Source organism: Coregonus lavaretus, assembly GCF_964263955.1.
Source record: "Coregonus lavaretus genome assembly, chromosome: 12".
Lineage (NCBI taxonomy): Eukaryota > Metazoa > Chordata > Actinopteri > Salmoniformes > Salmonidae > Coregonus > Coregonus lavaretus.
The window spans coordinates 57,365,330-57,392,522 of NC_139999.1; the positions used below are offsets into that span (position 1 = coordinate 57,365,330).

General features: G+C 42.8%; 1 protein-coding gene across 1 annotated transcript in view; it reads left to right on the forward strand.

The window, feature by feature from the left end:
- The window catches only part of ptprt (protein tyrosine phosphatase receptor type T), a gene marked incomplete at both ends in the record, with an annotated part of 404,935 nt that extends 378,245 nt beyond the window's left edge, over positions 1-26,690 (forward strand). Inside the window, 7 exon segments of the mRNA XM_084173452.1 lie at positions 3,287-3,436; positions 4,756-4,929; positions 5,940-6,071; positions 7,236-7,361; positions 13,397-13,560; positions 25,850-25,985; positions 26,637-26,690. Of these exon segments, the coding sequence (XP_084029578.1) occupies positions 3,287-3,436; positions 4,756-4,929; positions 5,940-6,071; positions 7,236-7,361; positions 13,397-13,560; positions 25,850-25,985; positions 26,637-26,690 (936 nt within the window).
- Positions 26,691-27,193: the final 503 nt, after the last annotated feature.

A 27,193-nucleotide genomic window follows, 5' to 3' on the forward strand; every position in this document is an offset into this window, starting at 1 on the left:
TATATATATATATATATATATATACAGAGGGGAAAAAAAGTATTTAGTCAGCCACCAATTGTGCAAGTTCTCCCACTTAAAAAGATGAGAGAGGCCTGTAATTTTCATCATAGGTACACGTCAACTATGACAGACAAAATGAGAAAAAAAAATCCAGAAAATCACATTGTAGGATTTTTTATGAATTTATTTGCAAATGATGGTGGAAAATAAGTATTTGGTCAATAACAAAAGTTTCTCAATACTTTGTTATATACCCTTTGTTGGCAATGACACAGGTCAAACGTTTTGTGAAAGTCTTCACAAGGTTTTCACACACTGTTGCTGGTATTTTGGCCCATTCCTCCATGCAGATCTCCTCTAGAGCAGTGATGTTTTGGGGCTGTCGCTGGGCAACAAAGACTTTCAACTCCCTCCAAAGATTTTCTATGGGGTTGAGATCTGGAGACTGGCTAGGCCACTCCAGGACCTTGAATTGCTTCTTACGAAGCCACTCCTTCGTTGCTCGGGCGGTGTGTTTGGGATCATTGTCATGCTGAAAGACCCAGCCACGTTTCATCTTCAATGCCCTTGCTGATGGAAGGAGGTTTTCACTCAAAATCTCATGATACATGGCCCCATTCATTCTTTCCTTTACACGGATCAGTTGTCCTGGTCCCTTTGCAGAAAAACAGCCCCTAAGTATGATGTTTCCACCCCCATGCTTCACAGTAGGTATGGTGTTCTTTGGATGCAACTCAGCATTCTTTGTCCTCCAAACACAACGAGTTGAGTTCTATTTTGGTTTCATCTGACCATATGACATTCTCCTAATCCTCTTCTGGATCATCCAAATGCACTCTAGCAAACTTCAGACGGGCCTGGACATGTACTGGCTTAAGCAGGGGGATACATCTTGCACTGCTGGATTTGAGTCCCTGGCGGCGTAGTGTGTTACTGATGGTAGGCTTTGTTACTTTGGTCCCAGCTCTCTGCAGGTCATTCACTAGGTCCCCCCGTGTGGTTCTGGGATTTTTGCTCACCGTTCTTGTGATCATTTTGACCCCACGGGGTGAGATCTTGCGTGGAGCCCCAGATCGAGGGAGATTATCAGTGGTCTTGTATGTCTTCCATTTCCTAATAATTGCTCCCACAGTTGATTTCTTCAAACCAAGCTGCTTACCTATTGCAGATACAGTCTTCCCAGCCTGGTGCAGGTCTACAATTTTGTTTCTGGTGTCCTTTGACAGCTCTTTGGTCTTGGCCATAGTGAAGTTTGGAGTGTGACTGTTTGAGGTTGTGAACAGGTGTCTTTTATACTGATAACAAGTTCAAACAGGTGCCATTAATACAGGTAACGAGTGGAGGACAGAGGAGCCTCTTAAAGTAGAAGTTACAGGTCTGTGAGAGCCAGAAATCTTGCTTGTTTGTAGGTGACCAAATACTTATTTTCCACCATAATTTGCAAATAAATTCATTAAAAATCCTACAATGTGATTTTCTGGATTTTTTTTCCTCAATTTGTCTGTCATAGTTGAACTGTACCTATGATGAAAATTACAGGCCTCTCTCATCTTTTTAAGTGGGAGAACTTGCACAATTGGTGGCTGACTAAATACTTTTTTTCCCCACTGTATATATATATATATATATATATATATATGCTTACTCAGCTGTGCCTGCAAATGATCTATTACCAGTGTGATCATATACCTAAAATGTTTAAATAGTTTTTTCAAATTGGTCTGAGAAGAAAAACTTTGGCAGGGCAATTCAAGCATGTATTGTGCCGATAGCGTACTGCACAAACCTCTGCTACTGTACTGTTTTTAATTGGTTAATGTTTGACTCAGAAAGTGATCTTGACTCAGAAAAGATTGTTGACCCCTGGTCTAGGATAGGATATTGTAAAGTGAGTCCTATGGAGGGAAAGTGTAAAGCATAGAAATAGAATCTCTAGAACAGGAAAGAAACTCAGACCTTCTTCTATTGTCTTTAAGCCTAGAGACAGAGGGATCTGGGCCTCAGCTGCCAGACATCCAAGCCAGGCTATTAGGGTTACATTTCCCAGTGGATCATGCAGTAAGCGATGGCTTCCACAGAACAGTGGTCTTTACTCAAGTCTTACATTAGCCATTCCACTATCTTCTCTCTAGTGGAGAAACAACTATTGTGATATAATTTTTGTGTTTGAGATCAACTACATTGCAGTCGGGCCACGCAGAATCACTGATCTACAAATCACCTTGCATCCCAACTATCTACTCATTATTTGATCAAGATTAGCGATTCTGCGATTAGTTTCCAGGTGTATGCTAAGCGTCCAGTCGGCCACTCGGTTTTGCAGTCACCCTACAATAACAATAAAACAACAGCAAACTTTTTTTAGTTAGTCCCAACTCGCACTCGTATTAATACAATGATGAGTAGACAGAATGACAGTATGTCATACACAGAGTGTTCATATATGCCACTTCAATGGCTAAATATGGCTGCCGGGTGCATTAATGGGTAGATGGCAATTTGTGTCTGTTTAAAGCACTATTCAAAGATAATCCGGCGCAAAAAAACAAAAAGCAATTCATCTTTTAAAAGGCTTTCTCTGCTCCCGAGTAGCACCAGCTAATGGATAGCGGAGGTCAACTCTGGATGGATTTAGCCCCGGACGGCTCTTATGGCCGCAATTAACATTCTAAGCCCTGAGCCTTCTGCATTGTTAAGTGAAAATATGCATAATGCTATTCACCGGCGAATGGCTGGGCTTTTGGAGATTATTTAATATCTCTGGCTACTTGATGAGCACAATGCAACCACTGTTGAACCGCACACAGCCTCTTGATCTCCTTTTAAGGCTGTAACATGGCTTCCTTTTTTCCTGTGGTTAATTTACTTCTCCACAGGATATTACTTTACATGCTTCAAAATGCAAATTTATGCGAAGCGCTCTTCAGGATATGAAATCTGTTTCATCACAGAGCACGAGGGTACGTGTTGAAAAATTGCAGGGCTGCCTTCGCAGAACTGTGTTAGATATGACGTATTGACGTTCAATAATGACTACTCAATATGTTTTTGGGTCACTGTGTACAAACAAAGTTCTACAGCTGTGCTCGGTACATGTATGTACTGCTCTGCTTCTCGACACTTTTCAACAGTACATGTGAATTGAGACTAATGGATTTGAATAGGGTCCAACTACTGGTTGAAGTGCTGTGATAAAGTGAGTGTTTTGAGGTTGACCTAAAGGGTAGAAGTACATGAACCTCTTATGTCATCTCACCTGTTACCTCATCATTTCTTACTCCAGGAGCAGTATGTTTTTGTCCATGACGCCATCCTTGAAGCCTGCCTGTGTGGAAACACGGCCATCCCAGTCTGTGAATTCAGAGCCATATACTATAACATTAGCAGACTGGACCCACAGACCAACTCCAGCCAAATTAAGGACGAATTTCAGGTTAGCACCCTCCACTTCTTAACTCTCAACTCTCTGTCCGTCTGTCTGCCTGTCTATGTCCCTCTGTCTGTCTGTCCGTCCTTCGCTTTTCTTCGTAAGAGGCATGGCGTTAGCCTTTTCCCACCTAAAAGGAGTTACATTTGCTGTCTCCAAGAGCAAGGGATTTTTTTTATCCATCAGTTTTGATTGAATTATAGCACTTAAATTCAGGGATTTTGGTGGGAATTCAGGTATTATATGTATATTAAAATGTCACTTTGTTTTCTTAGAATGCACTCATATATATATATTTTTTAATGGTATCAGGTATGTGTATTTATTTATTGTTAAAGAAAAATCTAATGTGCCTCATTTGCATAAACACACCGGATGTATTTCCATATATTAATAAATTAGCATCAAGGGGTGGAACAGGCCTGCATCCACCGAAAACTTGTTCTGTCTAGGCCTACCTGCACTCACCTGCACTGTCTAGACTGCCTCATTGATTACTGTTGTTGTCATGTTCTGTTGCATTATTCAACAAGTGTGTCAATAGCAGGATACCCTTGGATTAAACATCACACTCTTGGATCTAGATTACACCTATCTAAACATACTTTACATTGTTTGCAAGATCAGACATAGTATCACTATAATCCGAGTGTACATTTTTGGAAGTTGCTTTCATTTCAGAGCATCTAATTTATAAACATTTCAACTGTATTAATTTATTACTTTTTTCAATTACAAAAAAAAATGAACACCCATCAAAATAAAGTTTTCTTTCTTCTCTTTCTTGTGATGTAAGTATCGAGACGATGCGTTTAATCCCAGAAGCCGCTTTAGCGTTCTTATAGATGCAACAGAAAGACAATGTATTCAATTGCTTGACAGGTCATTATAAACATTTCCGTGGTCATTGCGTTAATGTGGAAAAAACGACAGGCACAAGCAAGAGTATGAAAGAGTCGCAGGAGTAAAATGAAAGCAATCAATCCAGCAAGATTCAAGTGACGTGGATTTTGCACCCCTCAAACACAGGAAATACAATAGATGGCTGAAAAAGACAGATCCTCAGGTGGTCAGGGCATGCACGTTGCTAGCCTATAGGTTTTAGCTCAGAGAGATTCTGTAATATGGTCTTGTGCCTCGCGAACAACTCTGGTTTGATTGTTGATACCCTATCGGTTACATGAGGAGTTATGACAAAAAGTACATGTGTCAAAGATGAAAATATTCAGCAACTCTTGGTAAGACAATGGAGGTTTCCTTATATAAAAAAAAAGTGATCGTTTAAACCTTATAATAATTGTCAAAATATAATCTTCCCTCTCCAGACTCTGAACATTGTGACTCCCCGGGTGCGGCCTGAAGACTGTAGCGTGGGACTGCTCCCCCGGAACCACGACAAGAACCGCAGCATGGACGTCCTGTCTGTGGATCGATGCCTGCCTTTCCTCATCTCCGTGGATGGAGAGTCCAGTAATTACATCAACGCTGCCCTCATGGACGTAAGTTCATCTCTCTCTCTCTCTATCCCTGTCTCTCTCTCTGTTCCCTTCTGTCTCTGTCTCTCCTTCACTCTGTCTCTCTCCTCTCTTTCTTAGATTGAGCTTGCCTTGTCCCAAAGGTGCAAACCCTGCCTATATGGCACTCTATAGCCAGGCTCAAACAAACGCTCAAAGATTTCAAATACTATTTGAACCCATGCAGGTCTGCACAACACCAATCATGACTGACCAAATTGTGTCAGAGACTGCCAAGTAGCGTAAACCATTGGATTTAGCTTGGCTGAAGTAATCCAACCTTGCAAAATACACAGATCAGTTAGTTTGAGATATGCTTTGGTTCTGTTGTCTTATTAATTACAATAGGGATATTATGTTTTGTGTTTATTGCATTTGTTGTGGGGAAATGGGGGAGGCAGTGACTGGGTACATGCAAATGCAACTCAATTAGATAACAGGTTAAAAAAATGTAATGTCATAAAGCAACAGCAATAAAATAGATAACAAACAACATCATCTAACAACTGATCGTTATCCAACACACCATTAAGTGATAGCACTGTGATAAATGATAAGTAATGACTGTGAAGCAGCCTCATAGGATCCAGATCAGCTACACAGAGCTGATAAGAAAAGAACGGCAGACAATAACAAGCACGGGGGTGGCGTTAAATAAAACCAGCAGTGTCTTTCCCAGACCCGGCCTGGCTGGCCTGCTTATCTGGCAGCAGCGTAATGACCTTTAGTGGGATTTCTCTTGTCAATGCATCACGATGCATTGACAAGAGAATGCAGGCTCTTTGTCCTCGACCACGAGTTGATCAGGTATTGGAGTCACACCGTGACCCTTGGCTGTTAGCGGTCCCACCAGCGTCTCTGCTTGCTCCTCTCTGCTCTCTCTCTCTTTCTTTACTCTCTCTCTCTCTTTCTTTACTCTCTCTCTCTCTCTCTCTTTACTCTCGCTACCGGGGGCTGAAGTGTTGTGTTGTGTGTTATTGTTTTGTTTTTTTCAGAGCCATAAACAGCCAGCAGCCTTCATCGTAACCCAGCACCCACTGCCCAACACGGTGGCCGACTTCTGGAGGCTGGTGTTCGACTACAACTGCTCCTCGATAGTAATGCTCAACGAGATGGATGCCGCACAGGTGTGTATTGTTGACCCCCGGGGTTCGCACACACTTATGGGTGTATATACATAGACACACACACACACACACACCTATAATCTCTTCGACTATCGGTCTGCCGTGGGGATCTTACACATGCTCTATTGCTCTCTGTTCATCTCCATCTATCTCTCTATCCCTCCATTGTCATCTCCACCTCCGGCTCTCACACACACAGTTTCATAGGGCAGGATAAGCCTCATAGGAGAGCTTCTCTTTTCTCTGCATTGAAACCCAACAAAGAGCACATCAATACCTCCCATATTAAAGGATAATTTCACTATTTAGGAACCTAATCTGTGTTTTTGATATTTACATTTACATTTTAGTCATTTAGCAGACGTTCTTATCCAGAACGACTTACAGTTAGTGAGTGCATACATTTTCATACTGGCTCCCCATGGGAAACGAACCCACAACCCTGGCGTTGCAAGCGCCATGCTCTACCAACTGAGCTACACGGGGGGGATATAAATGTCATGTTATAGTAGGGTCCAGTTCATGTTTTTTGGATGCCCTAGAACTCCAGAATGAGGATCAGGAAGTCAATCGCTGCTGTAGTAAGTTTCTCAAAACCAAGTGAAATTGCTAAAAATGTGTCTGGACCCTTTATAACATAACGTTTACATAACAGATACAGATTAGGTTCCTAAGTAGTGGAATTCTCCAACTGACTGAGGGTTAACTGGTTTTGAAAGGTTGGAACCCTTCAAAAGCTGTAGACTGGAGGATATCCCATCATGGCCCTAAGATGTAGGTGTACCGTGCAGAGGCCAATAAGGTCAAGGCTTTTCTTTTGTATGCACATAACCTTCAATTGATTATGCCCAGCATTATGACCTTGCATTTGAAGTCAGTTAGCGATGGTTTTGTTCAAATGGCTAAAGCAATGTGTAGTTTATGTCATGTTTTTGGTGCTCCCCAATGGGTAAAATCCCCAAGTAGTCAACAACAGTGTCCACACCAGTATGTGATGTAGCTAACACGTGATGTAGCTAACGGCAGAACTACAACTACAATATACATTCACGTTCAAGTCAATATTCTGTGATGGGTGCACCGACAGCGATATTAAATGTACCCATAGGAGTAAAGCTATTTCTAAATTCTATTTCCATGGCTAAACCCTTCTTCAATCCCTAGTTGTGCATGCAGTACTGGCCCGAGAAGAGCTCCTGCTGCTATGGCCCCATCCAGGTGGAGTTCATCTCAGCCGACATCGACGAAGACATCATCAACCGCATCTTCAGGATCTGCAACATGGCCAGGGTCTGTATCATGTTTATCATCCTGTAAACATTTAGCCTCTGCTTTAATCCCTGCCAATGCGTATGGCGCTAACAGACAGGCCCAGCCTGGCAGAGCAGTGGCTGGTTCAGACAAATCAAATCAAATGATATTTGTCACATACACATGTTTAGCAGATGTTATTGCGGGTGTAGCGAAATGCTTGTGTTTCTAGCTCCAACAGTGCAGTATATCTAACAATTCACACAATCTAAAAGTAAAATTATGGAATTAAGGAATATACACTACCGGTGAAAAGTTTTAGAACACTTACTCATTCAAGGGTTTTTCTTTATTTTTACTATTTTCTACGTTGTAGAATAATAGTTAAGACATCAAAACTATGAAAGAACACATATGGAATCATGTAGTAACCAAAAAAGTGTTAAACAAATCAAAATATATTATATATTTGAGTTTCTTCAAATAGCCACCCTTTGCCTTGATGACAGCTTTGCACACTCTTGGCATTCTCTAAACCAGCTTCATCTGGAATGCTTTTCCAACAGTCTTGAAGGAGTTCCCACATATGCTGAGCACTTGCGGCTGCTTTTCCTTCACTTTGCGGTCCGACTCATCCCAAACCATCTCAATTTGGTTGAGATCGGTGGATTGTGGAGGGCAGGTCATCTGATGCAGCACTCCATCACTCTCCTTCTTGGTAATATAGCTCTTACACAGCCTGGAGGTGTGTTGGGTCATTGTCCTGTTGAAAAATAAATGATAGTCCCACTAAGCCCAAACCAGATGGGATGGCATATCGCTGCAGAGTGCTGTGGTAGCCATGCTGGTTAAGTGTCACCAGCAAAGCACCCCCACACCATAACACCACCTCCTTCATGCTTTACGGTGGGAAATACACATGCGGAGATCATCCGTTTACTCACACCGCGTCTCACAAAGACACAGCTGTCTTTTTGGACTCCAGACCAAAGGACACATTTCCACCGGTCTAATGTCCATTGCTCGTGTTTCTTGGCCCAAGCAAGTCTCTTCTTATTACTGGTGTTCTTTAGTAGTGGTTTCTTTGCAGCAATTCGACCATGAAGGCCTGATTCACACAGTCTCCTCTGAACAGTTGATGTTGAGATGTGTCTGTTACTTGAACTCTGCGAAGCATTTATTTGGGCTGCAATTTCTGAGGCTGGTAACTCTAATGAACTTATCCTCTGCAGCAAAGGAAACTCTGGGTCTTCCATTCCTGTGGCAGTCCTCATGAGAGCCAGTTTCACCATAGCGCTTTATGGTTTTAGCGACTGCACTTGAAGAAACTTTTAAAGTTCTTGAAATGTTCCATATTGACTGACTTTCATGTCTTAAAGTAATGATGGACTGTCGTTTCTCTTTGCTCATTTGAGCTGTTCTTGCCATAATATGGACTTGGTCTTTTACCAAATAGGGCTATCTTCTGTATATATTCCCCCTACCTTGTCACAACACAACTGATTGGCTCAAACCCATTAAGAAGGAAAGAAATTCCACAAATTAACTTTTAAGAAGGCACACCTGTTAATTGAAATGCATTCCAGGTGACTACCTCATGAAGCTGGTTGAGAGAATGCCAAGAGTGTGCAAAGCTGTCATCAAGGCAAAGGGTGGCTATTTGAAGAAACTCAAATATAACATATTTTGATTTGTTTAACACTTTTTTTGGTTACTACATGTGTTATTTCATAGTTTTGATGTCTTCACTATTAGTCTACAATGTAGTAGGTTTTCTAAAACTTTTGACCGGTAGTGTATAAATATTAGAAATATTAGGATGAGCAATGTCGGAGTGGCATAGACAAAAATACAGTAGAATTGAATACAGTATATACAAATGAGATGAGTAAAGCAAAAATATGTAAACATTATTAGAGTGACTAGTGTTCCATTATTAAAGTGGCCAGTGATTTCAAATCTATGTATATTATGTAACTGGGTGGAAGCCGCCTAGTGATGGCTATTTAACAGTCTGATGGCCTTGAGATAGAAGCTGTTTCTCAGTCTCTCGGTCCCAGCTTTGATGCACCTGTACTGACCTCGCCTTCTGGATGATAGCAGGGTGAACAGGCAGTGGCTCGGGTGGTTGTTGTCCTTGATTATCTTTTTGGCTTTCCTGTGACATAGGGTGCTGTATGTGTCCTGGATGGCAGGTAGTTTGTGAGGGTTTTAGATGCCAAGCCACATTTATTTAGCTTCCTAAGGTTGTCTGTGTGGGTGGACCATTTCAGATCGTCAGTGATGTGTACGCCGAGGAACTTCAAGCTTTCCACCTGCTCCACAGCGGTCCCATCAATGTGGATAGGGGCGTGCTCCCTCTGCTTTTTCCTGAAGTCCACGATCAGCTCCTTTGTTTTGTCGACATTGAGGGGGAGGTTATTTTCCTGGCACCACACCCAGGGCCTTCACCTCTCTGTAGGCTGTCTCGTCATTGTTGGTAATCAGGCCTACTACTGTTGTGTCGTCTGCAAACTTGATGATTGAGTTGGAGGCGTGCATGGCTACGCAGTCATGGGTGAACAGGGAGTACAGGAGGGGGCTGAGCACGCACCCTTGTGGGGCCCCAGTGCTGAGGATCAGCGACGTGGAGGTGTTGTTTCCTACCTTCACCACCTGGGGGCGGCCCGTCAGGAAGTCCAGGACCCAGTTGCACAGGGTGGGGTTCACACCCAGGGCCCAGAGCTTAATGATGAGCTTGGTGGGTACTATGGTGTTGAATGCTGAGCTACAGTCAATGAACAACATTCTTACATAGGTATTCCTCTTGTCCAGATGGGATAGGGCAGTGTGCAGTGCGATGGCAATTGCATTGTCTGTGGATCTATTGGGGCGGTAAGCAAATTGAAGTGGGTCTAGGGTGTCAGGTAAGGTAGAGGTGATATGCTCCTTAACTAGCCTCTCAAAGCACTTCATGATGACAGAAGTGAGTGCTACGGGGCGATAGTCATTTAGTTCAGTTTGCTTTCTTGGGTACAGGAACAATGGTGGACATATTGAAGCAAGTGGGGACAGCAGACTGGGATAGGGAGAGCTTGAATATGTCTGTAAACACTCCAGCCAGCTGGTCTACGCATGCTCTTAGGACGCGGCTAGGGATGCCATCTGGACCGGCAGCCTTGCGAGGGTTAACACACTTAAATGTCTTACTAATGTCGGCCACGGAGAAGGAGAGCCCACAGTCCTTGGTAGTGGGTCGCGTCGGTGGCACTGTGTTATCCTCAAAGCGGGTGAAGAAGTTGTTTAGCTTGTCCGGAAGCAAGACGTCGTTGTCTGCAATGTGGCTGGTTTTCCCTTTGTAGTCTGTGATTGTCTGTAGACCCTGCCACATACGTCTCGTGTCTGAGCCGTTGAATTGCGACTCCACTTTGTCTCTATACTGACGTTTTGCCTGTTTGATTGGAATAACTACACTGTTTGTATTCGGCCATATTCCCAGTCACCTTGTCATGGATAAATGCGGTGGTTCGCGCTTTCAGTTTTGCGTGAATGCTGCCATCTATCCACGGTTTCTGGTTAGGGTAGGTTTTAATAGTCACAGTGGGTACAACATCTCCTATACACTTCCTAATAAACTCAGTCACCGTATCCGTGTATTCTTCTATGTTATTCTCGTAGGCTACCCGGAACATATCCCAGTCCGCGTGATCGTCTGATTCCATATCAGGGGGCTTTGTTCTACAGTACAGTGAGGGAAAAAAGTATTTGATCCCCTGCTGATTTTGTACGTTTGCCCACTGACAAAGACATGATATGTCTATAATTGTAATTGTAGGTTTATTTGAACAGTGAGATATAGAATAACAACAAAAAAATCCAGAAAAACGCATGTCAACAATGTTATGAATTGATTTGCATTTTAATGAGGGAAATAAGTATTTGACCCCTCTGCAAAACATGACTTAGTACTTGGTGGCAAAACCCTTGTTGGCAATCACAGAGGTCAGACGTTTCTTGTAGTTGGCCACCAGGTTTGCACACATCTCAGGAGGGATTTTGTCCCACTCCTCTTTGCAGATCTTCTCCAAGTCATTAAGGTTTCGAGGCTGACGTTGGGCAACTCGAACCTTCAGCTCCCTCCACAGATTTTCTATGGGATTAAGGTCTGGAGACTGGCTAGGCCACTCCAGGACCTTAATATGCTTCTTCTTGAGCCACTCCTTTGTTGCCTTGGCAGTGTGTTTTGGGTCATTGTCATGCTGGAAAACCCATCCACGACCCATTTGCAATGCCCTGGCTGAGGGAAGGAGGTTCTCACCCAAGATTTGACGGTACATGGCCCCGTCCATCGTCCCTTTGATGCGGTGAAGTTGTCCTGTCCCCTTAGCAGAAAAACACCCCCAAAGCATAATGTTTCTACCTCCATGTTTGACGGTGGGAATGGTGTTCTTGGGGTCATAGGCAGCATTCCTCCTCCTCCAAACACGGTGAGTTGAGTTGATGCCAAAGAGCTTGATTTTGGTCTCATCTGACCACAACACTTTCACCCAGTTCTCCTCTGAATAATTCAGATGTTCATTGGCAAACTTCAGACGGGCCTGTATATGTGCTTTCTTGAGCAGGGGCACTGCAGGATTTCAGTCCTTCATGGCGTAGTGTGTTACCAATTGTTTTCTTGGTGACTATGGTCCCAGCTGGTGACTATGGTCCCAGCTGCCTTGAGATCATTGACAAGATCCTCCCGTGTAGTTCTGGGCTGATTCCTCACCGTTCTCATGATCATTGCAACTCCACGAGGTGAGATCTTGCATGGAGCCCCAGGCCGAGGGAGATTGACAGTTATTTTGTGTTTCTTCCATTTGCGAATAATCGCACCAACTGTTGTCACCTTCTCACCAAGCTGCTTGGCGATGGTCTTGTAGCCCATTCCAGCCTTTTGTAGGTCTTCAATCTTGTCCCTGACATCCTTGGAGAGCTCTTTGGGCTTGGCCATGGTGGAGAGTTTGAAATCTGATTGATTGCTTCTGTGGACTGGTGTCTTTTATACAGGTAACAAACTGAGATTAGGAGCACTCCCTTTAAGAGTGTGCTCCTAATCTCAGCTCGTTACCTGTATAAAAGACACCTGGGAGCCAGAAATCTTTCTGATTCAGAGGGGGTCAAATACTTATTTCCCTCATTAAAATGCAAATCAATTTATAACCTTATTGACATACATTTTTCTGGATTTTTTTTGTTGTTATTCTGACTTTCACTGTTCAAATAAACCTACCATTAAAATTATAGACTGATCATTTCTTTGTCAGTGGGCAAATGTACAAAATCAGCAGGGGATCAAATACTTTTTTCCCTCACTGCATTACTCATTAGACCCTACTAAATCACCACCATGCGAATCCCTGTGTTCGTGGCACACGGTTACTCTTCTCTCTCTCCTCTTCTCTCCCTCTCGTTCGCTCATGGTTCTCCCACTTTAACCAGCATGACAGGCAGGCTTTTCTGGCCAGCTAATCAACGCTCTGCTCTGTGGCGGGGCGAAAAGCCACAGCGGCGGCATCTCCAATTTACCATGAAATGGTTCCATCACCACAGCCACGAGCACGACACGGCTCATTCGGAAGACCCCCACCCCCCTCCCCCCTCCTCCCAGCTGGGGCGTGGAGCCAGCTGACGTCTATATTGTAGTTGCCAGTCGTTGGCTCGTTGGCTCTGCTCTGGCTAAGGGAAGTATCGCCGCAACAATGAGCCAAAAGACATTGGGATTAGATGTGCTTCTGATGAGGTGCTCAGTGCATCAGCAGTTATTTAATAACTTCAGTGGCTGAGTAGTTTAGGTTTACAGTGGACACAGAGGTAAACTTAATTCCCATCCAAATTGGTGGAGTTATCTATTTCTGGTGAACGTTATGATGACGAAGAGGAAGATTAGCATGCTAGTGGTTGATGATTATGATAAGGATGATGAGGATGCTAACTGTGATGTTATCCATGTTGATGATGTTTTGATAATGGCAATGACAATGATGATGTTGACGGCAACAATGATGTTGATGATGGATTTCATGTATGATTCTCTCTCTCACTGTCTTTGGCAGCCCCAGGACGGCTACCGTTTGGTGCAGCATTTCCAGTTCATCGGCTGGCCTGCCTACCGCGACACGCCCCTGTCCAAGCGCTCCATCCTGCAGCTGGTGAGACGTCTGGCCAAGTGGCAGGAGCAGTACGACGGGGGAGATGGACGCACCGTGGTCCACTGCCTGTGAGTAGTTAAAGGGGCTGGGCTCAGAGGGAGTTCAGTCATTGTATTACGGTGTCAATATTAGGACAGACTCAAATGTTCATGGAAGTTGTATACTCGTACAGTGTCCATATTAGGACAGTCATGCGTCCATGGCCATTGGATACAATGGCCTCATATTTAAACCCAGACAGGATGTGGAGGGGTAGAATTTCTGAAAGTGCAGAAAATATAAGATAAACTAATAAATTGCTGGGATTAACTCAAATTAAACCAAATTGTGCTACTGAAGGTTGTGAAGTTAGTTTTAAACAACGCAACTAATAGACATTTACCTTACTGTTAAGGTAGTGGTGGAAGAACTTCCCTGTATATATTCTGGCTGACCCTACTCATATTCTACACTATCTCAGACAGGATGACAATAGGGAATGTGCTCTATGAATGTATTCATCACTGCATGCTTCCTAAGTGCTGTTTTCTTCTAGAGCAGTGGTCACCAACCTTTTCTGAGTCAAGATCACTTTCGGAGTCAAAAAGCAAGCCGAGATCAACCACTCAGATTTTGTTTTAACGTGACTTAAAAAATGTAAACCTAATAAAAATGGTTCTGTAGGAATGAGGTTTGTGCGGTAGGCCAAATAAATTATCACAGCATATTGGCTATATGCCTGGCCTGCCAATATTGTTCTTCTCAGATCATGTTATACTTCAATACTCAAGCTTTGATAACAAAATAGATCCATTTTTGTAGCACTTGTGAGGCACAGCTGAGCATAAATTGACATCATTTGCTTTTTTATTTTACTGGACTCACGGTACCTGCATCTGATGGTCGGTGTCAGCGGATGGAGAGAGCAGCAGAGGGTCCGCCTCTCACGGTCCCTGCTCTCTCCTTTCCTCCGGTGAGACTGACCAGAGAGAAGGGACACCGTCTTCCACCTGATGGCGAAACTCGAGTCGCACCACATTATTTCTGCCTCATGCACAAATTCATGTTGTTCCTATGACCAGAGAAAGTTAAATATCCCTTGATATTAAAATAGACACGACGAGCTGCTAATTGTAAAAACGCAGGCCTATCGATAAACTTGGCTAGTCATTTATTGCAGCTGCAGTGCTGGTTGTAGCGTGAGTGGAAGTAGGGAGAAGCGTGTTTAAAGTTTTGTAAAAGTGTTGAATAAAAACGTAAACATTAACTCACTCATAAAAACAGCAGCTCTTTGCTATATTCTTTGACAGTCTCTCTCTGATCATGGTTTTAAAAGTTATGAAATATAACGTAGGCTAGTATCAAACTTTACTGTGGGGTCATGGAAGCTGAAGGCACAGTGATTTGACCTATCCGATTGGCCAGCGCAGTAGGCGCACTTGAGCTCTTCTGGTCCGCCGGGTAGGTGAAGTTTGTCCCTTCAGACAAATATAAAAGTTTAAAAGTGCGAGCCCAGCACAAATGGCTTCTGAATCAAGTACACCTAGTGCCAACAGCGCAAGACGAATTGGAAAAAAAATAGGAGCTCAAGGCTTTATTGTTGGCCTTTCTAGAGAAATGTTTGGAATGCCTTGAAGATCGACCTGTTGGGGACCACTGTTCTAGATGATATACAGGGGATGGAAAGTTATTTATATGACTCTCAACCACACTGTTTCTGTTGTGGTGAGAAATCGCTTTTAAAAGGCACATGGAAATAATAGATACTGACATAACAAGAAACACAAGAAAAATCGACAAGGTCCATGGACTATGGCACGTGAAAAAGATGAGATGCACTTGAAATTATAAAGTGATGAGTCAGTGACAAAAAAAGGTTTGAGAGCATCATCACCCCAGGTTCGATTCCAGTTTGTGCTCCTCCACACAGGATTTATTCAAGCCCCTAAGATCCCTCATTAAAACGAATAACCTCAGCTATAAGTTACCGCTCTGTTATGAGTGTCTACAGATGACGTGGTCCTCTGTAGCTCAGCTGGTAGAGCACAGCGCTTGTAACGCCAAGGTAGTGGGTTCGATCCCCGGGACCACCCATACACAAAAATGTATGCACGCATAACTGTAAGTCGCTTTGGATAAAAGCGTCTGCTAAATGGCATATTATTATATTATGTAAAGCTTTTTGGAGCCATTGAATTGGACTGGACTGTGTGGGTCTTTTTTAGATAAGCACCACCAAGGAAAAGTCCAATATTAAGTCCTGCTTCTTTGTCTTAATACAAAGTCTTGTTACAATTCTTAGAAATGTTTCCTCTCCATATCGATGCAGTGACTGTAAATATTAATGTATTTGGTTAGTTTTAGTATCAGTATGACACTTTTGGTTTATAAACCAAGTTAACAGCATTGTCAGCTATAGCCAAGCAAACAGCACCTCTCCCATTCTCATAGTCACTGGCTTCATAGTGATTTAGCCACAGTATGGACCCTATTAGACTAGAGCAAATGAAGCTTAACATGAGGGCGAGTGAGGATGAAAATCCATAGTGGAGACTGATTTCAAGGACCAGCCCCAATGATAACACAACACTGATTAGTCCTGGGTGTAATTTCTCTCCCCACTGCCCAAAATACCAAACACAACCTATTCTGTAACAGTTCACTGATGCTAGTCTAATCAGGTGCCCATTGATTTCTGGAGGCAAAAGAAACGCACACCTGTTTAGGCGAGGTGCTGGCTAGCGTAGTAGAACAATTGAAAAAGAAAAGGAGAGCCTCGCACTCTAGGAACTCAGATACAATAATTGTATAACCAACGTTTCGACATCAGGGACCTCAGATCCTCAAAAAGTTATACAGCTGCACCATCGAGAGCATCCTGACTGGTTGCATCACTGTCTGGTATGGCAACTGCTCGGCCTCCGACCGCAAGGCACTACAGAGGGTAGTGCGTACGGCCCAGTACATCACTGGGGCCAAGCTTCCTGCCATCCAGGACCTCTATACCAGGCGGTGTCAGAGGAAGGCCCTAAAAATTGTCAAAGACTCCAGCCACCCTAGTCATAGACTGTTCTCTCTGCTACCGCACGGCAAGCAGTACCGGAGCACCAAGTCTAGATCCAAAAGGCTTCTTAACAGCTTCTACCCCCAAGCCATAAGACTCCTGAACAGCTAATCATGGCTACCTGGACTATTTGCATTGTCCCCATCCCCCTCAACCCACCCCACCCCCTCTTTTATGCTGCTGCTACTCTCTGTTTATTATCTATACATAGTCACTTTACCTCTACCTACATGTACATATTACCTCAATTACCTCGACTAACCGGTGCCCCCGCACATTGACTCTGTACCGGTACCCCCTGTATATAGCCTCCCTACTGTTATTTTATTTTACTGCTGCTCTTGAATCATTTTTTATTTGTATTTTTTACTTATCTATTTTTTACTTAAGACTTATTTTTCTTAAAACTGCATTGTTGGTTAAGGGCTTGTAAGTAAGCATTTCACTGTAAGGTCTACACCTGTTGTATTCGGCGCATGTGTCAAATACAATTTGATTTGATTTGATCATTGATTTCTCGCACAGCTCAAGTGTTTGTTTGTGTTACGCGTTAGCTTGGCTGTTACTTTACTGCTACACACGACCCGTAACAGTGTGTGCTTGCTTGCGTGTGTGTTTGTATATAGTTTTTTTCACACATTCATTCACATTCATGCCGAAGGAAATGAAAAGAAAGAGGCTAGGCAAGTCGGTGCTTCTTGCACATCATTAGTCTTATCCATGTTTCACGGGGCTCTAAAAATCAACTTATCCAAGGAATCTAAAGTATCCTTCCAAATGATTCAACATTAAGGCAAATAGAAACTCGAATATGAGTGTACCTGCGTACAGTGCCTTTGGTGACAGAACAGAGATTATCTCAGGTGTCATCTATGAAAGAATATAGATGTATGTTTGAAAAAAGTACTGCCTAGAGGCGATAGAGCATTTTAAGTGTGACTATTGATTCTATGGATTAAAGCGACATTATCGGAAACATTATAGGGATGTCTATAAATGGTCAAATATATCATTTTCTCCTAATTGTAAAGAGAGAAAGAGTCTGACAACCCATTTGGCTTTTACATGTATAGTACACTGCCTTTCAGATCAGAATCAAAATCACCTTTATTAGCCAAGGACATTTACACGTACAAGGAATTTGACTTGGTGAAACAGTGCTGCCGGCAATAGATAAAATATGAAGACAGAGGAATTTACACAGTCTACATACAGTATATATACAATTTAGATCAAATAAAGATAGAACTATATATGATAGAAGAGGATATTTTGGGGTGAGCCACAGAATAGTGCAAGGATAGCAAGGAACACAATGTTGTTCAATGGTTACCTATACATTACTTGACCATAATGGTATTAGGGTACCTTCTCTCATTTAGCAACGGTTTCATAATGTATATTATACTGAATAAAAATATAAACACAAAAAATGTATGCACGCATGACTGTAAGTCGCTTTGGATAAAAGCGTCTGCTAAATGGCATATTATTATTATTATTATTATAAACGCAACAAGCAACAATTTCAAAGATTTTGCTGAGTTAGAGTTTATATAAGGAATTAATAAATTAATTAGGCCCTAATCTATGGATTTCACATGACTGGGCAGGGGCGCAGCCATTGGTGGCCCTGGGAGGGCATAGGCCTACCCACTTGGGAGCCAGGGCCAGCCAATCAGAATGAGTTTTTCCCCACAAAAGGGCTTTATTACAGACAGAAATACTCCTCAGCATCCCGCCCCCCTCACCTCAGACGATCCCGCAGGTGAAGAAGCCGGATGTTGAGGTCCTGGGCTGGCGTGGTTACACGTGGTATGCGGTTGTGAGGCCGGTTGGACGTACTGCCAAATTCTCTAAAACCACGTAGAGAAATGAACATTGAATTCTCTGGCAACAGCTCTGGTGGACATTCCTGCAGTCATCATGACAATTGCATGCTCCCTCAGAACTTGAGACATATGTGGCATTGTGTTGTGTGACAAAACTGCACATTTTAGAGTGGCCTTTTATTGTCCCCAGCACAAGGTGCAATGATCATGCTGTTTAATCAACTTATTGATATGCCACACCTGTCAGTTGAATGGATTATCTTGACAAATGCTAAAATTCTCACTAACAGGGATGTAAACACATTTGTAAACAGAATTTGAGAGAAATAAGATGTTTGTGCAAATGGAACATTTCTGGGATCTTTTATTTCAGCTCATGAAACATGTTGTGTTTATATTTTTTAAACATATTTAAGGCCGTACTTCTGTGAGCAGCAGCTCCAGAGAGCAGCTTAGAAAAATAAACACCTTGAGTCCCTTCCAGAATTTTCAATACTACGTTTCAGAGATTGTGTTGAATTTGGTTTTGGTTGAGTGGTCCACCGTATCTCCTCTTTTCCAGATGGGTTCTAGTGGAAACCAAATAGTTAGAGAATTGTTAAATGCTATTTTCATCAGTAATGGCCAGACTTTTTGAATGGTAAAGCACGCATAATATTGTGTGCAGGGGATAAAGGGGCTTGAGGCTGTCCTAATATGGACACCGTAATGGTCTTTTGTTTATAAATGTTGATTGGCTAGGAGAGGGGTCACGGTAGTTTTGCTGCTGGGTCAGATTCTTGGTTCTTCCTCCATGTTTTAATAAATCCCCCAAGTACAATTTCTTACTTAAGTACAGTCTCAGGTCCTTCTATACTGTACATGGTACACATCTCACTTTAATTAAATAGATTCAACAAAGTAATATATCATATAGAATGGTTCAGCGATAGTGTAATTACAACAGAGGTTAATAACCATACATCATAACGGTGTACATCTCAATGGCCGATTCTGATCGACTTGCTTTATCTTCTCCTTCTCTCCCTCCTTTATTCTCTTTATCTGTCCTCCTTACTCACTCTGTCCATCTCTCTTTACCTCACCTTTTCTCTTTCTCCACTAGAACTGCTGAAGCAGTCATTTGGACTGCTCATTAATAAAAAAATGTTATTACTCTGCCATTTTTAAAGTCATGCCCCCCTCTGTCCTTAACTTTTCCTAAATAAGTCTATACAATACAATGCCGTTGTTAGAATCTTAATATCACAAGCAGGACTTGAGCTATAACCAGTTTTAGGACGGCATGTCATTTAAAAAAATAGTTTTCCCCCATTGCTCCTCTTCTCCCAACAGCAAGGCCTGCTCCGCTCCTTCGCCAGACAGTTGAAGGTGCCGCGTTGATAATCCGATTTGCCTCGAAACCGAACCTAAACTATACTGAAACTAATTTTACACATAACAACAGATGAAATAAATGAAGTTAAAGTATGATGAGGAAGAAATGGGTGAGTTGATGAGCGAAATATGCATTATTACGTAATCACCAATTGTGAATGAACATTTGAGAGAATCCTGTCGGGCTGTATCAACGCCTAGTACGGCAACTGCACTGCCCGCAACCGCAGGGCTCTCCAGAGGGTGGTACGGTCTGCCCAATGTATCACCGGGGGCACACTGCCTACACTCCAGCACCCGATGTCACAGGAAGGCCAAAAAGATCATCAAGGACATCAACCACCCGAGCCACGGCCTGTTCACCCCGCTATCATCCAGAAGGCGAGGTCAACACAGGTGCATCAAGCTGGGACAGCTTCTATCTCAAAGCCATCAGACTCTTAAATAGCCATCACTAATCGGCTACCACCCGGCTACTCAACCCTGCACCTTGGAGGCTGCTGCCCTATATACATAGACATGGAATCACTGGCCACTTTAATAATGGAACACTAGTCACTTTAATAATGTTTACATACAGCTTTGCTCATCTCATATGTGACCAACCGGCTCGATTCGGTCTTATGTAGCAAAATCTGAAATGGTGTTTTTTACATTGGATAAAAGTAGAGACTCAGAGCTAAAAAAAATGGTGTATCATACACTACAGTTGAGGAACAATGGGAAAGTAATTCTGCTTTGAAAGTTGATTAACTTGTAACCTCACTTTTGAGAAAATGGCCCTTAAATGTTTTGGTACCTACTGGAGAGCTCTTTGTCTACACCCATTCAGCGTCGTTCACAGCCTTTTAAGCTTTAGCCCCACCCATCTCTTTAAGGATTCACATTTGAGGCTATGTACTAAACAACCAAAGATTTCAAGACTAAAGGCTGTTATACTACGGGTGTGTTCGTAAATTTAATCTGGAGTGCCAGAGTGTGCTCTGGGCGTTCGTAAACTCAGAGAGTTGTCAGATTGGCCTTTCATAAATTCAGAGCGTTTCGCTCTCGGAGCGCACACTGTACGCTCTGGACGAAAAGTAGGGTTGATCCGAGCGTTCTGACCTAACAACAGCAGTCAAGTACCCAAGCTAACTGGCTAACGTTGGCTAGCTTGCTAGCTACTTCGAGACACAAATGAGAGAACAGCTCACTCCGACCATTTTACTCGGCCTAGCAGAGCTGGTTAGGCTGTTTTTATGTTATCCAGAGCGTTTGATGACTACAACTGTGCTGCTGGCAACAATTTAATTACGCTTTTTTACCAACATTTACTGACACCGGCCATATTCAACGGGTGTTGAGCTTTCGTTAATTTGTCAGTTATTCTGCGCTCTGGCATACTCAGACTAGAGTGCTCTGAAATCGTAGTAGATAGCCAGAGCGAATTTACCAGTTACATCTATCGACAGTTGTCGCAGTGACATCATAAACATTGTATTGAAATAGTTAGTTACTTGCATAGCAGAGTCTTTTGTTTAGAGATGTAGCTAGCTAGCTAGCTAGCTAAACAATGAATCATAATCCCAACCCATAACAAATCAAATCAAATCAAATTTTATTGGTCACATGCGCCGAATACAACAGGTGCAGACATTACAGTGAAATGCTTACTTACAGCCCTTAACCAACAGTGCATTTATTTAAACAAAAAAGTAAGAATAAAACAACAACAAAAAAGTGTTGAGAAAAAAAGAGCAGAAGTAAAATAAAGTGACAGTAGGGAGGCTATATATACAGTAAAATAAAGTGACAGTAGGGAGGCTATATATACAGGGGGGTACCGTTGCAGAGTCAATGTGCGGGGGCACCGGCTAGTTGAGGTAGTTGAGGTAATATGTACATGTGGGTAGAGTTAAAGTGACTATGCATAAATACTTAACAGAGTAGCAGCAGCGTAAAAAGGATGGGGTGTGGGGGCAGTGCAAATAGTCCGGGTAGCCATGATTAGCTGTTCAGGAGTCTTATGGCTTGGGGGTAGAAGCTGTTGAGAAGTCTTTTGGACCTAGACTTGGCACTCCGGTACCGCTTGCCGTGCGGTAGCAGAGAGAACAGTCTATGACTAGGGTGGCTGGAGTCTTTGACAATTTTGAGGGCCTTCCTCTGACACCGCCTGGTATAGAGGTCCTGGATGGCAGGGAGCTTTGCCCCAGTAATGTACTGGGCCGTACTCACTACCCTCTGTAGTGCCTTGCGGTCAGAGGCCAAGCAGTTGCCATACCAGGCGGTGATGCAACCAGTCAGGATGCTCTCGATGGTGCAGCTGTAGAATTTTTTGAGGATCTGAGGACCCATGCCAAATCTTTTTAGTCTCCTGAGGGGGAATAGGCTTTGTCGTGCCCTCTTCACGACTGTCTTGGTGTGTTTGGACCATGATAGTTCGTTGGTGATGTGGACACCAAGGAACTTGAAGCTCTCAACCTGTTCCACTACAGCCCCGTCGATGAGAATGGGGGCGTGCTCAGTCCTCTTTTTTTTCCTGTAGTCCACAATCATCTCCTTTGTCTTGGTCACGTTGAGGGAGAGGTTGTTGTCCTGGCACCACACGGCCAGATCTCTGACCTCCTCCCTATAGGCTGTCTCATCGTTGTCGGTGATCAGGCCTACCACTGTTGTGTCGTCGGCAAACTTAATGATGGTGTTGGAGTCGTGCCTGGCCATGCAGTCATGGGTGAACAGAGAGTACAGGAGGGGACTGAGCACGCACCCCTGAGGGGCCCCCGTGTTGAGGATCAGTGTGGCAGATGTGTTGTTACCTACCCTTACCACCTGGGGGCGGCCCGTCAGGAAGTCCAGGATCCAGTTGCAGAGGGAGGTGTTTAGTCCCAGGATCCTTAGCTTAGTGATGAGCTTAGAGGGCACTATGGTGTTGAATGCTGAGCTGTAGTCAATGAATAGCATTCTCACGTAGGTGTTCCTCTTGTCCAGGTGGGAAAGGGCAGTGTGGAGTGCGATAGAGATTGCATCATCTGTGGATCTGTTGGGGCGGTATGCAAATTGGAGTGGGTCTAGGGTTTCTGGGATTATGCTGTTGATGTGAGCCATGACCAGTCTTTCAAAGCACTTCATGGCTACAGACGTCAGTGCTACGGGTCGGTAGTCATTTAGGCAGGTTATCATAGAGTTCTTGGGCACGGGGACTATGGTGGTCTGCTTGAAACATGTTGGTATTACAGACTCAGTCAGGGACATATTGAAAATGTCAGTGAAGACACTTGCCAGTTGGTCAGCACATGCTCGGAGTACACGTCCTGGTAATCCGTCTGGCCCTGCGGCCTTGTGAATGTTGACCTGCTTAAAAGTCTTACTCACATCGGCTACGGAGAGCGTGATCACATAGTCGTCCGGAACAGCTGGTGCTCTCGTGCATGCTTCAGTGTTGCTTGCCTCGAAGCGAGCATAGAAGTGGTTTAGCTCGTCTGGTAGGCTTGTGTCACTGGGCAGCTCGCGGCTGTGCTTCCCTTTGTAGTCTGTAATAGTTTTCAAGCCCTGCCACATCCGGCGAGCGTCAGAGCCAGTGTAGTATGATTCAATCTTAGACCTGTATTGACTCTTTGCCTGTTTGATGGTTCGTCGGAGGTCATAGCGGGATTTCTTATAAGCGTCCGGGTTATAAGCGTCCGTTACTATAATGAATCTGCAGGTAACTAACCAACCAGGTTCAATGTTAGCTAGCTAACATTAGCCTATAACTAGCAATGCAAATGGCTCTGAGATACGAATAATATTACTACAAGTAACGTTAGCTAGCTAGCCAGCCAGCTAACGTAAGCTAGCTAGCTAACAGTACACTTTAACTTGAAATGAAAATTACTTTTGGACAAAATCTGAAACGTGTAATATCTGAAAATGTAGCTAGCTAGACTATCTTACCCGTGTACATGGATGTACGCTTCTCCCTCTCTGTCACGGATGCCATGGTTGCCCTTAGTTTGAAGATGTAATCCGGAGACAGGTGTTTTATACAACAGCCTTCTGTGTGTTCTCTTTTCGACTCCGTCTGCATATTTGCAATCAAAAGCCAGAATTTTCTCCATCTCCTTAGCTATCATACTCTAATTCCACTGATTTCAAAACTCTGTCCTCCAGAAAGTGGAGAGCAACACTTGTGCAGATCTACTACGTGATATCTTTCAAAAAAGCCGCTTAGAAAGGATTACCTACACATACTGACCAGCTCATATTAAGAAGTTTGCTACATGGCAGACCAATCCAAACTCATCTCTCGGCATGTCCAGCCCACTCATTATCTCAGCCAATCATAGCTAGTGGGAAGGTTGCTGTCTTTTTCCATGGCAAAACCAACTAGGCTCATAATTGAACAAATGTATTCGTATTTACAAATGGCATTCAAGTTTGTTATTAAGGCAAGTTCATATGCTCCAGAAGGCATTTCTGCCAAAAAACGCATTTAGATTTTTAAAAAAAAGTTTACGTTCAAATGGCGCTCCTGTGAAGTAGTGACGCGCGACATACGCCTTGTTTCCTGAAACGAGTCACATATGTATATACTGTATTCTATTCTACTGTGTTTAGCGAATGCCCCTCCAACATTTCTCAACCTAATATTTATAAATTTCTTAATTCCATTATTTAACTTTAGATTTGTGTATTGTTGTGAATTGTTATACTACTGCACTGTTGGAGCTAGGAACATAAGTATTTCGCTACACCCGCAAAAACATCTGCTAAATATGTGTATGCGACCAATAAAATTTTATTAGATTTTTTGAAGAACAGGGTGGGCCATTCTATTGTATTGATCAATTCTAATTCTTAATCTCAAAATGGTACGTACCCTATATCAGTCCACCGAATCCAAGCAGTCTTACCAGTCTACTCTGGCCTACTTGGAGTACACAGTGAGAGCGTGCTTAATTTACAATGGCAAGAAGACCAATATGAATGGATGTACATGCTGCGTTAACGTTGCTATAAAATCTGAATGAAAATGACTCAGATGGTGGGGATGAAATTAATCATGACATCTCATGTTTATTCTACTGATTCTGAGTCTTAGCCTGAACCTACATCTCCGAGACTTAAGCGCAAAAAAGCCAGAACAGTGCGCACTGAACTGGTGCCCGCACCACCACCAAATGAAACGGTGAGACAGGAGGGAGGAAGGGACGGCACCGCTTCACAATGTTACGGGACGATTAATTATCAGCACAAAATGTAATCACTGAGAGAGCAGACCCTAAATCTCAAGCAAAAAACAACATCAGCAAAGTACTCACCAGCTTTTGTTATTTATGTGACATGGACATGCTCCAACTGATGCCATTGTGTGAAGACGCACACCATGTAAGCATGAGCTGACAATAATTGACTATTTTTGACCGGTGTCATATCAAGACTTATATTAATTATAATTTCATTATTGCTTTTGTGCTGATTTTCACCATTTATCAAGCACACTTGGCACTTATAATTATGTTTAGGCTACTGATGCTTTCATCATTTGACTGCGCATCTTGCTGATCGTGCATTGGGGTATTTATGTTTATTTTGTCCTTATAAAAAGAAGCTGTTACCGTGTTCCAACACATATGCTTTCTATTTCATAGTTATAACAAAGGACTCCACGAATACAATTGATTGAACACTTGAATTTGTTTTAGTTTTGTTTTTACATATAGCCTACAGTAACATAAACTAATGAGTATGTTACTGTATTTTCTTTCTTCGTATTCTACTGTTACCTAAGACATTCCTAAAAACAACCAAATTATTATTTTTGTGATAGCACGTATTAAATGTATTAATTACACTGTTAGCATGTTGCAGTCAGAATGACTACTCATTAGCTTGAAGGGTATCCCTCGAGGCCCAGCTGTCTTTCTTTCTGTCCTCCTTCACTCTCTCTGTCCTTTACTATCCCCTTCATCCTTTTCACCTCTCTCTTTACATGTATCTCCCTCTTCCTCGACCTCTTTCTACCTTTCTGTCCCTCTTCCTAGCTCTCTCTGTCCCTTTCTCATCCCCCTGTTTTAACCTCTCTCCATCCCCATTCATCCCGCTTTCTTCACCTATATTTAACCTCTCTTTCCCTCTCTCCAACAGGACGGGGGGTGGACGGAGCGGTACCTTCTGTGCCATCTGCAGCATCAGTGAGATGATCCAGCAGCAGAACATTGTAGACGTGTTCCACACCGTCAAGACGCTTAGGAACAACAAATCCAACATGGTGGAGACTATGGTACGTTCCAGTGACCACAACAGTTAGGGGGATATGGTACTGTATAAGAGGCTTGAGGAAGGTCTATATTAGTACCTACTATATAAGCAATGTAGGACACACAGTTGTGGCTCAGGTTTTAGACCATACACAGTAAGGCGGACACACACCACACACACATCCTCAGGCTGATGACTTGCTATGGCAGGTGTTGTTTAGCAGATGTCTCTATACCTTCTCATATAGCCTCAGAAACAAGACGCTCAATTTCACAGAACCATCTTAGGATGGGCACAGCTGTTCACTTAGAATTAAAGCAGATTTGGGGGCAAAAGACAACTACTGTAATAAAAAAGTTATTGTTGACTTTGAAGATACTGTCATAATCCTGTAGATTTGAGTAAATAACGATTTGATTCTTTGTTGTTTATCTACTGTTATGTTAAATTGTCTCTGAGTATTATTTTCTCTCTTGAATTATGAAACAGTGCTACTCATGGTAGAGATTGTTAATATTATTGTTGTAAGCATAGAGATCCCCAGTGTGCTTGAGTTTCCTTTTTTTTTTTTTTTATTATAATTTTTTTCCCCATGCACCTGATGTGCGAGTTTACTTTCTGAGAGATAATATGAAAATGATGCCAATGACTGACTACTCTTTCCCTTTTCTAGGAACAGTATAAGTTCTGCTATGAAGTTGCTCTGGAGGCTCTTAGTGCATTCTGAGAGACTACCTCTCGTGTCAGTGGGACACAGTGCTGACACACTGCAGAGACACCAACCCATATGAGGCAGGGGATGTGTGTGTGTGCAACCACACACGTGAAACTGTGTACAGAAGAAAAAAACACCCGCCACACTGGGTTTATGTGTGCGCTTCTGCAAGACTGGGACCCCTTTCGTTTGTATAAAGAAAAAATGAAATGAAAACCTTAAAACACCACTTTTATTCTCTTTCTTCAGTGTCCATCTTGAACTGTGATGTGATCTTGTACAGTAATTTCCTTTTTAGATATATGCCTTGAATGTTATACCCCCAATGTAAAAATACCACCTGGAAGATTAGCTGAGGTTATGGCGTCAGATGGTGGGGATCCTAATAAGAATAAATAAAAAAAACACATACAGACCAACGAACAGAACCGATACCACCGTACAGACGAAGACAAATGCAAGTTGGGAAGATTCGAACTCTCCCTGGCTTTGCACCTCTTTTGAATGAACATTAA